The 14,627-nt window shown below is 53.9% G+C and overlaps 2 protein-coding genes across 2 annotated transcripts in view; one reads left to right on the top strand and one right to left on the bottom strand.

Annotated features, from left to right (window-relative positions):
* Positions 1-63: 63 nt before the first annotated feature.
* Positions 64-14,627, top strand: part of LOC309643010 (uncharacterized protein) — a 31,891-nt gene continuing 17,327 nt past the window's right edge. The window contains exon 1 of the mRNA XM_082425345.1: positions 64-8,984. Within this exon, the coding sequence (XP_082281471.1) occupies positions 1,884-2,894 (1,011 nt within the window). The 5' untranslated portion in view covers positions 64-1,883 and the 3' untranslated portion in view covers positions 2,895-8,984. The remainder of the gene's footprint in view (positions 8,985-14,627) is intronic.
* Positions 13,580-14,627, bottom strand: part of ARL3 (ARF like GTPase 3) — a 31,144-nt gene continuing 30,096 nt past the window's right edge. Inside the window, exon 6 of the mRNA XM_082425409.1 lies at positions 13,580-13,859. Within this exon, the coding sequence (XP_082281535.1) occupies positions 13,812-13,859 (48 nt within the window). The 3' untranslated portion in view covers positions 13,580-13,811. The remainder of the gene's footprint in view (positions 13,860-14,627) is intronic.

Below are 14,627 nucleotides of genomic sequence, written 5' to 3'. Positions count from 1 at the left end.
GGCGTTGGTGTGGGGAGGGGCCCCTCTAGGGATGGAAGCCCCTGCCCTCCTTGCCTTGATTCTCTCCTGGGTTTAGCCTGTTCCAGGCCTGTGAATGTCAGTTCGTCAGGCACTAACTACGTCTGGTCTCAGCCTTGGGTTCATTTGGCAAATATTTGCTGAGGGCCTCCTAGGCCCAGCCCCCGGCTGCATGGGCCCCGGCGTCTCTTTGAGTTTCTGCCAACATGCTCTTAGCAAGGACAGACAAAGGAAGAAATACCTTTCTATGAGTCTTGCAGAGTTTACCTCCTTCAGTCCACAAATATTTATTAAGCACATGCTAAGCGCCAGGCACTGTGTAGGGCCAAGGGCACAGAAGTAGAGCAGACCCTATCTTGGAATTTAGTCTAACTGAGTCTTGGCCCCCACTGGGGGAGGGGGCGGGGAGGGTCACTCAGCTCCATGCTTCCTTTGGTAACTTGGGCTCTAGCCCCTGCCCCTGAGCATGGAGGTAGGGCAGGCAGGAAAATCTTGTGCTCTGGGAGGCACAGTGCTAGGGTAACAAGGTGAAAAAGACATCCTACCCTCATCCCCTTTGGCAGAGCTTCTCAAAGAGTAGCATGCTTGGGAGCTTGTTAAAAGGGCTGAATCCTGGAGCCCTACTTGGACTTAGTGGGAATCACTGAGGGCCCAGGAACCTGTTTGTTTTTTTGTTTGTTTGTTTTTTTGCCACGCCACACAGCATGCAGGATCTTAGTTCCCCGACCAGGGGTCGAACCCATGTTCCCTGCAGTCCTGCAGTGGAAGCACGGAGTCCTAACCACTGGACCACCAGGGAATTCCCAGCAATCTGCATTTTTAACCCCCTGGTAATTCTGACACATCCTGGGGTTTGAGAAGTGCTGCCATGAGGGACTGGCCAGGGACCTGCTTGTTGCAGGGACCCGTGGGCTGGAAGGAGGGGCTGGGGCACACCAAGCCCTCCTCTGTTGGAGCAGGAGCCGTGTGAGGGGGTTGCTGATCTTTTAAAAAGATCTCTGGTTTGTTGCCTAACACTTTGCATGGATCTGCTTATGTGTAAAGTAGGAGGGTCAACCTTTCCTGGGTGCCTAATTCTCTTTCCCCTTGTCTGGGTAGAATCTGAGCCTGAATGCCTCCCACCCCAGAAAGCCTAGCGCAAGACAGGGAACTATGGGTAAGTCCTGCACCAGGGGTCCAACCCTCACTGACTCTTAGTCACCCCTCTTCTCAGAAAAATAAGCACTCAAGTTGGAGGACATGGTCAGTCCATGTCCCCCGGCCAGTCGGGCTGGCCAGACAAAAGTGTTGGTCTACTGCCTCTGTCTTCCCATCCTGTGGGAGTAGAAAATGACTCAGTGTGGGGTGGGTGGACCCTTGATTCACTTCTCCCCCTTCCCCACTTTGGCAAGGAGCCAGAGCCAGGAGCAGGATGACAACAGCTGGCCTGCCCCTTTCTCTTCCCCTGCACCTGTTTGGGGCTATTGAGGGGAGGCAGATGGCTGGAGCACAGTGCCCTTCCAACCCAGGGTGGAAGGATGCCTGGGGCCAGGTGCTGGTGGACAGATAGACATTTAACTCCACTCACATCTGCTCCTGACTCACTGTCGCTTTCTCTGGTTGTCAGGAACCCTGGGACATCTTCTGTGCCAGGAGTTGGGAGCCAAGACAGAAAGCTGCCCAATTTCTTTCCCACTTGGCCTAGTTTTGTTTTAGCTGATGGAAGAGGTTCTTTCTCCAGGTACATCGATGAAACTGGGATATGGAGGGGAGACTGGTGGTAGCGGGATGAGCTTGAACCCCACCAGGTTCCAGCTCTGAAAGCCCACCCCAGCAAATAGACACCCAGGCACGCAGGCTGTAGGCCAAGCAGCTAACTGTGTAGTATGGCCTGGAGTGTCTGGGCAGCCAGGGAAGCCGGGAGACGCTCACCCCATCCAGCTGTCCCCAGCTACCCAGCTGTCCCTGGCTTTGTAGGAGCAGCTGTCACCCACCTCCCAAAAGGGTCAGGGGCAGAGGAGGCCAGGAAAGCTGGAGGTGACCCAGGAACAGGGCCAGCTGGAGAAGGCGTGGGGGCCTTCCTCACCCTGCGCACTCAAGACACCTCTCACAGCCACAGGCGCGCCCTGTGCCTCCCTCGGCTAACCGCTCAGACTCCGAGATATCGCTCTCACCGCCCCCGCCCTCCGGGGAGGCGATCGCTCCTCCCCATTCCAGGCAGGGCTGGGTGGTCAGGAGCGGAGCGCGTCTCCCCCTCCCCACTGACGGCTCCTGTGGGCCAGATGTGCGGGCCCGCAGGGAGTCAACCGCCTGGGGGCTTCCTTCGCCCGCCACCCCGGCGGGTCCAGGCTCTTTCATGTCGCCGCCCTCCCCGGTCCCAGCCCCGGAGCCGAGCAGCTGCGCCCCGCTCCCCGCCCCCAGCCTCTCTCCCAGCTGTCTTTGGGGTGGGGCCGGGCAGCTGGGGAACAGCTGCAAGGCGTGGAGTCGGGGTGCTCGGGTGCCCTCCTGCAACAGCCGGAAACAGTCTCCTTGCCCGGGGGGGGGGCGGGGGGGCGGGGTGCAGGGGGCCGGGGGAGGGTGAGGCCCGGGGGGATGGTCGGCCCCCCCCCTCCCCTAGCGCACCTGGCCGGCCAGCTGAGAGTCGGGCAGACCCCAGATCAAAGCCCCCTCCTGGCTTCAAAGGGCACCCTGGGGGCGGGGGAGGCGGATGGGGCAGCCGGGAACACCCTGAACGGGGAGGCGGCTGTGTCAGCGCCCCAGGGCCCTCTCTGGAGGTCGAGCCCCCGCGTTCTAACCTAATTTATGGATTCTTCCAGGCCCCGTTCACATCCACCCACTCAGACCCTGTGGTTGTCACCATGCCCTTTCCTCAGACACCTTCATTTGCTCCCATATGACGGTGGGTGGGGAGAGCCCATGAACACTTTCAGGACCAGACTAGCCCCCTGGGGGATTTCCTACTCCATCCCACCTCTGCCTTATGTAAATTAGGTGTGTGGTTGGGGGATGGTCTAGGACACGTCCTTCCCCAACCTAGTGCTCTAGACCTACAAAGAAACGGGGGCTGTGGGGTAAGGGGAGGAAGAAAATTATTCCTGGGTATCCCTGGACAGACCCCACCACACTCTAGCCCTCTTCCGAGGTGAGGCTCTCCCTGCAGGATGTTGGAAATCTCTTCCTTGGAGGTGCTTTAGAAACAGTGGGCTCTGGAACCTAGGATCCTGGTACTGGTTCTAGAACCCTCTGAGTCCAGTTTCTTCCACTTAAAGGGGCAAGGAAGGAAATAGAGGGCACCCTTGGATTGCCTTTTCCCTGTACTCTGCCAAAATGCTGGGACAAGAGCCTGGGATTCAGGGCTAAGATTCTAGAAACTTCATTGGAAGCTGCAGGGAATGGGAAAGAGATCAGTGTGAGGGCAGAGGCAGCTAGGGTTGGGGGCTCCTGGTGAGAGGTTTATAGACCTGGATCAGGGGGGGACCTGGCCTTAAGAACATCAGCTTCTTCCTTCGGCATCTCTCTTTCTTCCCCCCAGTACTCTACCCTGTCCATCTGCACCCCAAAGGCTTGCTTCCCTTCCAAGGAAGGATGTATTCACTCTCTGCTTGAATTCCTCCAGTGACGTACAACCTCGAGACACCCCTTCCACAATGAAAGCTCTTACAAAGAACCAACAGAAATCTGGTGGATAGAGCTTTGGACTCTACCATATTCTCCTGTGTATGAGAATCACATCCCCTGAGTGAGGGAGGCCTTTACGAGCCCAGGGCTTCTTCCCTAAAATCCCCTGTCCCTGGCATTTATGATTCAGGGACTTGGCAGTGGACTTACCCCAGAATTCTGCACTGGGAGTCTGAATGTTTCCTCCACAGACGACCAGTTTTCCTTAATTGCTGTGTGGTAAATTCCGCTCAACTGCAGCAAACTGGGATATTTATGACTTCTCCTTGCACTAGATCGTCAACAATTGGGTCTTTCTTGAGAGAGAACCCATCAGCTCAGTGCCATAGGTTATTTCTCACTATTTACATTGAGGCAAGAAGAGGGTGACGGGGTGGGGGGGGTAGGGTGTGGCATAGTTTTCAACAGTTTGTAGAATGGGGTCTAGAGGTGGTATAGGCAACATCTCAGAATTGCAGGTAAGAAGTGGAACGAGGGAGCAGGCTTTCAAGAACTAAGCATTAAGGGTGGTGTGGACTTCTAGCCCACCTGGAAAAAATGGCAGTGAGTCACTTGACACGTGGGTGCCCTGGCTGCCTGGTTGTGAATCGGATGTTGTCATCGGACACTCTCCATATGTGTGCCTGCTGCAGGGCACTGAGCAAATGGGCAGTTCATGGCCTAATGGATAGGGACTCTCCAGCCACACCAAATGCCATCTCTACCAGCTGCAGCTCCCCGGGCTCCACCCATCAGATCATAGGCTTAGAGTCAGTCCTCCAGCGGCCCATGTAGTTCCATGCCCCAGTGGCTCTGCTGATCCCTCTGCCTGGATCGCCTACCGAGCCTCAGAGTCTCACCTCCTCTGTGCATTCTTCCCCACCCTCTCCAGAGGGGGTATGAAAGTAATGAATGATGCATGTGAGATGCCAGGATGGTGCTGGCGTAGGCCGCTTTCGGGCACCGATAGCTATCACGATGTTCGTGTTCCTTTGGGCCAACCTCACTCCCATGCACTTAATGCTCTCACTTGGTATTTTAACTAATTGTGTCAGGTTACAGGCTGCATGCCCAAGTAGCCTGTGTGCCCCTGAAGGACATGAAATATTAGTCATTTTTTATTTTTCAGAATGTAAGACGTTACCTGTTTCATTCATTCACTCATTTATTCATTCAACTAATAATTATTGATGTCCTTCTAATGCTGGCCTCTATTCCAATGCTGGTGATACACCGGTGAACAAAACAGACAAACTCCGCCCTCTTGGAGCTAATAACTTAGTGGGTAAGAGACAGCTGACAAACAAGAAATCAATAAATGTGAGTTGACGATAAGTACTGTGAAGGGAAGTAAAGCAGGGTGAAGGGGATAGGGCTTGTCAGTAGGGGTGAGGGGGCATGGCAGTTTTTATAAATGGAGGTGGTCGGGGAAGGCTTTGCTGAGAAGGTGACATTGAGTGGGGACCCCAAGAATGTGAGGAGGCAAGATCTGGGGATATTTGGAGCAAGAGTGTTCCAGGTAGAGGGAACAACCACGAAGCCTGGAGCCAGAAGATGCTTGTTTCAGGAAGAGCAGTGGGCGAGCGGCTGGAAAGGTGGGTGAGGGGCAGAGCAGGGAGTGATGAGGTCAGAAAGGCATGAGTGAACAGGCCAGGACATGAGGCACTGTAGGTGCTCTGCCTCTGCTCAAGAGATATCTGCCGAAGGAATGAATGATGGATGGATGAATGAATGCCAAAGGCCTGGGCTGTCAGGGGCTCTGAGTTTTACAGGGGAGCCCTGTGGGCTAGAGGCTACCGGGCTCCCTTCCTGGGGAGGCAGGACTTGAATCATGCCCTAAAGGAGGGGTAAGCAAAGCACAGGAGGGAGGGTAGACACCCCAGGGAGGAGGTCGCTATAAGCCCAGGTGGGGAGATAAAATTGTGGGGGACTTGTAGGGGGACAGCGAGGGTAGCTCATCTGGAGCTCAGGGTATGTGTGAGAGCCCATGATTGACAGGTCCACAAAAAAGATTTGAGGTTAGACCAGAGCGGCCTTCAATGACAGGATAAACAGTTTGACCTTTCGTGTCCCACAGCAGCGGGGCCTCTGCAGGCATCTGAGCAGGGGAACTGAGTTTTAAAACAATGGCTCTGAACATTAAGGGCCTGAGCGGCCAGGCAGTGGCGGGCAAGGGGACCAGCTAGGAGGCAACGGGAGGTCCAAGTGAAAGAGGAGGTGGGGTGGGGGATCAGGGTGCAGGTTGGCCCCAGCCGCAGGAGCAGGAAGGCCCGTGGCTAGGCTTCCAGGTCCTGCTGCTCAGGCCGAGGGATGGAAGCCGGGATCAGGCCTGCTCCTTCCCTGCCAGCCAGCCGTGGGCCCCGGAGTCAGCAGAAAACCCCAGCCCTGGGGAGGAGGCGGCGCAGAGCCAGAAGCTGCTGAGGGAGCACTGGCAGCAAGATGCCATTGTACGTCCGCAATCAAGATACTTCAGAGGAAATCAAAAGCACCAACTGGGGAAATGATGTGTGCACTCTCTTCTCTCTCTCTCTCTCTCTCTCAAACACACACACAAACTTCTGCCTCCAAAATGGGTCAAGTGAAGGCTGTGGGCGTGGGCTGGGGAGGGAGGGCTGGAAGGAGAGGAGGCCCAGGGCCCTGAGCAGCCTGGGCGCTCGTGCCCACTCACCCTCCTGGCATAGGGGTTGGCAGCAGCTGCAGGGTGGGGTGGGACGTGAGGATAAATATACACCTCCCCATGCATATGGATAATGCACACAGCTGCCCTGCCTGCTTTGCGCTCATTAGGACCAACTGTTTCAGGAGCGGTGGCAGGCGGGTGGGAGGGGGTGATGTGCCCATTCACAGACCGGGGGTAGGGGGGCTGCTTGCAGCTGTGCAGACACCTCCCCCCGGGCCTGGATCAGCATCCCAGCCCCTGGATGCCCCTTCCTCCCTCTTTTCCTTCCTCCCAACCTGCTGCTCTGGCAGATCTGGAGGTCTCAGGGTAGGAAAGGGGCCTAGGGAGTGAGTCAGGATGAAACTCAGGCTGAACCCACACCGGAGCTGGGGGAGTTGAGGGGAAGGTTGGGCTGTATTGCATCCGCTGGCCCCAGGATGGGCTGCTGCCTATAAGCCAAAGCTCCTTATCCCTTTCTCTCCAAAGGCCATCTGTAGCATCCAGGCAGGAAAAGTGCTTCGGCCCTGTCATCTGGAGGCTCCAGGGAAGCCCCCATTCATACTGGAGAGCCCTGTGCCCCCAGACAGAATCTGAGGGCCTTGGGAGTGATGTGCCAGCACGATGGCACAGGATTCTGCCTTCTCGGCAGCAAGGGAAGCTGAAGAAAAGAGGCTGGTGGGCACCAGCTCTCCAGAGCAGGTCGCCCTGAAGGGACTGGGGACTGGATTGGGGATATGAGTGTTGAGAGCCCGGCCCAGGGAGAGGTCTGGCTGATGTACTAGGCAGGGCCACCAAGTATGGCTGGACAGCTTGTGCCCAACACAAAGGCACCAGGCTGAGGGGCCCTCAGCTAGTGCCACGGCTTGCACCCCGGTGCGGGGCATCCTTTCCCATATGGGTCAACAGTGGCCCGGGTGGCAGGCTTGTCCAGTCTTAGGAACATGCATTTCGTTAACAAGGCAAAGAAAGACGGGGCGGGCATTGTCGGTGTGTGACTCGGCAGCTGGCCCTTCCTTTCTTTCGGCCCTCCAGCGGTCTAAGTGGGCTCCCAGGGCCGCTGCCCCTTCGCTGCAGCCCTCCCTCTCCTCCTTTTGGGCCAGGGCACTGGTGGGGGCTGCAGAGCCCCGGGGGAGAAGGGAGGCCCAAAGGGCGACCGCTTCCCCAGCCTCTTTCCTTTGTTGCCAGGGTGGAGCCAGCCACCACCTGCCCCCCCTGCTGGTGGCCTCCAGAGCAGCAGCCACCTCTGGGCTCTGCAGAAGGGTCTGGTGGATCGTGAAGAGGCGGGTGGCAAAGTGAGAGGGAGAGGTAAGCCTCTGGCCTGGTCTCCGGGAGCCCCGCTCCCCGCTGCTCCCTGCTGTTCGGGGCCCTGTGTTTAGTCAAGATGGTGCCCTGGGGAAAGATGGTTTTTCTAGTTGATGGGAACCCGAGCTAAGCCATTTCCTAGCTGTGTGATTCTAGGCCAGTGACTTAACCTTTGAGAGCCTTGGTTTCCTCAACTGGGAAAGGGGTAGAAATGGTTATCTTGTAGGACTGCTGAAGGGATCCAATCAGTGAATGACTAACAGGAGTGGCAGTTCCCTGAGCTAAGTGGTAGTTCTGCCCCCAACCTTTGCAGCTCTCAGCTTCAGGTATCCACACAAGTTATCTCACAAAACTTGCCCCTCCTTGACTCAGCTTGCTCTCTGCATTTCTGTCATTAGGACTTCATTTCTTTAGCGAAGGCTTTTTGTCCCTGGGACACTGCTACTCACTCTGGGAAAAGAAACCTCTCCCTGCTCCTGTGTGCAGGAGGATTCCTCAGCTCCTTTTCTGAGCTCAGAAGCCAGAAGGGGAAAAGGTATCATGGTATGAGCTTGGGGCCCAGCATTCAAACAGGCCCAGGTGAAAATTATGGCTCTGCCCCATTCTTCTGGTGTGATCTTGAGCAAGTGATTCAGATTCTGTGAGCCCTGTCCTCAAACTGAGTGGTAATGCCTACAGTTATCCATGTTGTTACAAGGATTAAATAAATGATAACTGCCAAGTGCCTGGTACAAGTGGGTGCCCTGGTCTGACCCTGCAGGGGCCTGGTTGTTGGCTGTATCCCCACATACCCATGTGTGTCTGGTTCTAGACACACACACACACACACACACACACACACACACACACACACACACACACGACACAGTGCTGGACCAGCAGGTTCACTGCAGGGAGCAGGAGCTCTCTTTCCCTCCTCCCTGCCCGGCTCCTGTGCTGCAGCTTTTCTGTGTTCTGCAGTGTTGGAAAAGGAAATTACTGAACAGATTGCAATTAAAGGGGGAGGTGGAGGGGAGAGAGACAGAGGCCCTGAAATGCAGCTTGACTGAGTGCTAAACAGTGTTTTTGCCTGGAGCCAATCAGGAGCCTCTGACAAGAGCCTGTTCCCACTTACAAATCTAATTGCAGGAGGTGTGGCTGCAGCGGCCCTGGGAGCCCCCAGAGAGAGGAGGGGGCTGCCAGCACCGCCAGGAAGGCTGCTGGCCCTTGCAACATGTGGGAGGAGAGGTGGGGGGACAGAGGTCTTGGGGCCTGGGAAGGCCTGGACTCCAGAATGTCTGCCAGTTATTATAATAGCTACAAATGATTTAGCACCTACTCTGCAGTGGACATCCATAACTTCATCTAATCCTCTGAAAAACGCCACAGGGTAAGTGATTACCTCATTTTACGGGTAAGAAACTGAGGTGCAGTGTCCCTACTATGTGCTAGCTATTGCCCTACATCTACCTTTATCGACATTATATCTCTTTTAAATCTCCCTACCACTTTAGTCCCATTTCACAGATGAAGAGGCAGGGAGACACCAAGAAAGGAAACAACTTGCCCAAGATCACAGAGCTGATTTATGGATGGGCAAAATTAGATCTCTTGGTCTGACTCCGGAGAACACAGTTTGATTGTATCTCACTGTGCCTTTATTCAGCAGAGTATTCTGGGTAGAGTTGCCAGATTTAGCAAAACAACAAAAACAAAAACTGGGATGGCCAGTTAAACTTGAATTTCAGATAAACAATGACTTTTTATGGGTATTATGTCTCAAATTTTTTTTTTTTAATTTATTTTTGTCTGCGTTGGGTCTTTGTTGCTGCGTGTGGGCTTTCTCTAGTTGCGGCGAGCGGGGGCTACTCTTCATTGCGGTGCGCAGGCTTCTCATTGCGGTGGCTTCTCTTGTTGCGGAACACAGGCTCTAGGCGCGTGGGCTTCAGTAGTTGTGGCTCGCGGACTCTAGAGCGCAGGCTCAGAAGTTGTGGCACACGGGCTTAGTTGCTCTGCAGCATGTGGGATCTTCCCGGACCAGGGCTCGAACCCATGTCCCCTGCATTGGCAGGCGGATTCTCAACCACTGCACCACCAGGGAAGTCCCTATGTCTCAAATATTGCATGGGACATACTTACATAAAAATGATTGTTTATTTGCAGTTCAGGTGTGAGTGTCCCGCCATTTACCTGGCAGCACTGGACTTTCTCTCTCTTCCTGCCTCCAGCTCCCCTCTATTCTGCTAACAGCTTGGCCCGTGGGGCCAGCCAGGCTGGTATGTCTCTAAGGCCACTGAAGTGAGGCTGCCAGAGGGGAAGACAAGCTCTTCTCCTGAGAGCAGAGCCCTGGACTGGGGCCCACTCTGCCTCCTACTATGTGGCTTTGGGCAAGTCTACTCCCCTCTCTGCACCCTCTCTAAAAGGAAAATTCAGTATTAGGTACTAGGTAATTGCCAGCATCCTTGCCAACCCGTTTTCCTAACTTCTCCCTTTTTTCTGTCTGTGCAAAGCATGGTACAAAATCTTTGGTTGTGCTGCCGTGAGGACAGAGGACACCCAATGTTTGGGACAGAGACCCCGCCCCCCCCCGGTCCCCCACCCCCACCCCCCGCCTCCCTGAGGAGTAGTACTGATCAGAGGCGACCCCTGGTATGGGCTTGGAAGGCCAGGGACTGAGATGGCTGAGAAACGGGCCGTTATTGTCTTTGTCCTCCAGAGGAAGCAACTTGCCGCGGCCTTCAGACCCAGGGTCCTGCCCTGCCGGCACTAATGGCTCTGTGATAGTGGGTGAATTCCTTAACCCAGGCCCGTGCCTCAGTTTACTTAACTGTGAAGTGGGACTAATACTGCCCCATGATGTAGACGAGAGGTCTGGTATGTAGGAGGGGCTTAATAAAGGGTTATTTTTATTGTTGTTGGTGGTGTTAATGTTACATCCTTCTGAAGAAAGCACCTTGAGGGAAGCTAACCTCTGAAAGGACAAGCACACCACAGGCCATCTCCCCTCTCCAGCAAAGGACACGACACTTTCCAGGATGCCTTGGTTTCAGCTAAATTTTATTTGTCGGATTTTTGACAGACATCTAAATTATACATTGAATTTTCCACATGACCAAATACCACGTCCCTTCCTTTGACTATCATTTTCAAAAGAGACTATAAAAAAAAGAACTTTTCGATGAGCAGACTGAACCCTGAAACCACATGGAGTGCAGAGCTAAAAATAAAAGGAAGTAAGAACTGGCCCCTGAGAAGGAAAGAGAAATCAAAGCAAACTCTGACGGGAATCAAGGGACGAGTCCTGGGCGAGGGTGACATGGTGTCACCCTCCAGGCCAGGCCGGATAAGGCGCGGCCGACAGCGAGGGTGGGGCATAGAGTGGCGCAAAAATAGCCACTGCTTTAGCCCGGAAGGGAATAAAGGAATTCGTCAAAAGCCAGGAGAGGGAGAAGTGAGAGGGAGGGAGGGAGGGGGCAGGACGGCATCCTTCCCGCAGTTTGGGAGCTGCGGACCTTAACCCTGGTACATTTCTACCCGCCGGCATAATCGCTGACTCTCAGCTGTGCGCCGACATGTTCCCCAGCTCAGCCCACATCAATGACACCCTTGTTTCCATAGTAACCAAGGGAGAGTGAAGGGGAAAGGGTGTGCTGCCCTGGGCACGGGGAAGCCAGCCAGAAGGAGCCGCACGGGGGAAGTCGGGAGGAGGGGAAGGGAAGGAGTTTTTCCCACAACTGGTCTGAGCACACACCCTAGGGCCCCTGTCCCAGGCCTTGCCTGCCCTCTGGCCCCCAACCCTCTTCCCGGCACATTCAGATGCAGTCGTGCCCAGAGCAAGTCTCACCACTAAGACTCACTGGGAGTGGGAGGATGGGAGACCGGGAGTCCCCTTTCTAGCTTCCAATTCTGTCCTCCAAGGGAGGGGCGGGGTGGCTGGGGAGAGGAAAGGAGTCTTTAGAAGCATTTTGTTTTTACAAATGGGAGCTTTCAAACTCTGCATTTTTCAGGCTCCTCTCATCTACCCTGCGAGCCCCGGGAGGGTTCAGTAGGGCTGAAAGGGAAGATGAAAGCGTGTGACATCCACAATGTCTCTGTGTCTTTAGCTGAAAAGCAAATCTGAACATTCACAGAGGCTGTTATCAGAGGAAGGCAGTGGCTTCTGCCTGCTGGCTGAGGCCCTGGGGGGCCCTTTCAAACAGTTCCCTAAGTTGGTAGTAAAAGAACAAAGATATTTCACAGACCATCCACTGCCAGCGTCCAAGTTCCACATCTCAGTGTTCCCAAATCACAGACCTCAAGGCAGGCATTCTGCCCCTCAGATAACATCCCTGATGCACTATTTGGAAGGGAAAAAAATATTTTCAAGTGCTAGAGCCACATTTCCAGCCTGATAGAAGGGGGATTTCTGGTTTCTTATAATTCTGTTTTGCCTCTGTTCAAAGGGCGAGAGGCGTCTGGGTAAGACAGACAAGCCGGGGGAGGCTGCAGGGGGCCACTAGCTCACAGTGGTTTAAAAACCCTCACCTTCTTTTTGTTTTGCAAGTACTTACAGGTCTGTCCCTATAAGAACTTGCAACCCAGGGCACCTTTTCATGTCTGGCCTTGTTAATGACTTTCACCCCAGACCACCTTTGAAGCAGACCATGCTTCAGCCTCACCGGCACAAATTGGTCCAGAAAGGCTGGGTACTGATGAGGCCCAGGGGCTGGAGTGACCCCTTCAGTTTGCTCACATGCCTTGGTGGGTTCGGGAAGGGCCACCTCCTGGGATGTAAAAGTAGCTGCCCTCCTGGGACCCACCAGCCACTGGACAGTCTCTTATTCAGTCTCTGAGAACCCCAGTGCTCAGGCACCAGAACATAGTTCAGTTCAGGAGCCGGGGATGCTCTGGCCTGCTTTCCCTTGCTTGAAGCCAGGGATCTCTTAAGGCTCAGGGAAGCAAGCTCTTTTTGCAACACGGGGCAGGAGAAGTCTCCCACTATTCCTCTCCAATCAATCACAAGAGGACACATTTTGCTGGAGAGAGGAAGAGGGGACCAGAAGCTGGGGTGACGCTGGCTTCCCCGGGCACGGCCCCTGCAACCATACACACCCACGCTCTTCCCAGCAACAAGCCCTCTCCCCCACGAGCAGCCCACACCACCAAGTTGCCAGCACTGTAAAAATTGATCTCTTCTAAAAATCGATCTGCCTGGCTTTTCTCAGTGGAGCAGGTTCACGGTAAAGCTGCATTTATTTTTAAAATCTGATAGCAGCAGCCTATTGTGATCATTTAAACACAGAATTCTTTGAGCTTTAGAAATCCCTTCTATAGGACAGCCGTGGAGAAGCCAGCTCATCTGAGTCGGCTGCTCACTGCTCCACTGAACTGGAGAAAGCCTGTTTACGCTAGCCTGAGCCCTCCATGTGAGGGCTTTTTAAGGACCTTGTAATTTTTCTGGAATTAAACCTCCCACCTCTCCTTACATTCCAGATGTCATTACAGTCAAAAGTCGTAAGACTCTGATTCCCTGTGTAGCTGGCTGGGGGCTGGGGACGGGGTATGTTTCTGTGGTGAGTTGTTTGCAAGAAAGCATTTTTTTTCCTTTCCAAAGGGTGAGGATTACATACAGTCTCCTACCTGCATGACAAGATGGTTTAATCATCTGCTATTCACGTTCCGCCCCACCCCCCCCCCAAGCCCAGCAGCTTCCCACCCAGACAGGCTGCAACCCTGGCTCAGTGGATGATGGTAAAAATCACTGACCAGCACCATCAAACACTGTCTTGGTTTCAACACCATGGGGGAATGTAAGGACAGGTCAGGAAATGAATGACCACAGCCTAAGCTGCTTCTTCCTCTTCCTCTCCCCAGCACCACCCCCCCCCCTTTTTTTTTGAAAGAAAAAAGCCCACTGGAATTGCCTAAACTGCAATGCAATCTCTTGCTCATTTAAAAGATCTCATTTTCTAATCATGTGCTTTGAGACATTTAATACTATTTCAATTATGCAGAGGAAATAATATAATTCCTTTATTTGAAAAATGATACTGAACCTCAGAGATCATGTTAAATCTACTGCTGGAATGGGGATTCTTTTTAAACTGTGTTGTTCCCTCTCTTCACACAGCTGTAGCTGTACACAGATGGAAAAACATTTGGTCAGAAAGCAGCAAATTAGTGTTTTTCAGGACAGAATTCAGCTCCCTCAGCTCCTGCGTCTCCATTCGTCAAGATTTTATTTCTTCTTTGCATTGACGTTTTTGCAGACCCAGTTCATGCCGTCCTTTGAGGGAAATGGGCAGAGAGAGGCAGCGTTAGTTGTAAGAAAGGCACCACACACTCCAGCCCCAGAGGGGAGAGGGCGAGGGTCCTGGGTCCTCCCTCCTCAACCACCAGCTCAATGGAGCTTGCCTTCCCCAGGGGCCCACCTGGGTGACCAGGGACAGTGACCTCCTGGGGAGGAGGAGGGAGGCCTCTGAGAGCACAGGAGGGAGACGGGAGGGGGATGTCCAGAGCCCGAACTTGAGGTGGGTCCTCAGGAACTCCCTCTGAAAAAATAAACACATCTGCCTGGATCCAAGGCCTGATTGAGGAGCTATCAGGACAGATTCCAGCCATTTTTGGCTTCTTCTAAAAGCTGACCTTTGCTAGGGCATTAAATTCAATAAGCCACCTTTCTGGTGCCCCGGTGTGTTTACAGTGTGACAGTGTACACTTGCGCTAAATTAAATTTCTTTTTGGAAAAACAAACCAACTGCAGTGCATGTTACTAGACACACACTGGGGCAATGTGCATTTATTTCTCTTCGCGCAGCACCAGGGAAGGTTTAAAGGGGCCTGGCCTGGTTCTTGCAGCTTTAAGCACTACCAAGCAGAGGGACTGGGGAGAAGGTTCCCTTAAATGCACAGCGACCTTGAAAGTGTCCTCTCTTAGAAGGCTGGAGAAGGACAGAGGTAAAAACCACACAATACCTACAGCCACTTGGCAGGTGGCATGATATCTCGTGGATGCCAGGCCCGCCAGAGATGACCTATTTCTCAACGCCCTTTG

This window comes from Balaenoptera physalus (assembly GCF_965194825.1).
Source record: "Balaenoptera physalus genome assembly, chromosome: 14".
Taxonomy (NCBI): Eukaryota; Metazoa; Chordata; class Mammalia; order Artiodactyla; family Balaenopteridae; genus Balaenoptera; species Balaenoptera physalus.
The sequence above is the reverse complement of the archived record's forward strand: the minus strand, read 5'-3'. Positions and strand labels throughout refer to the sequence as shown.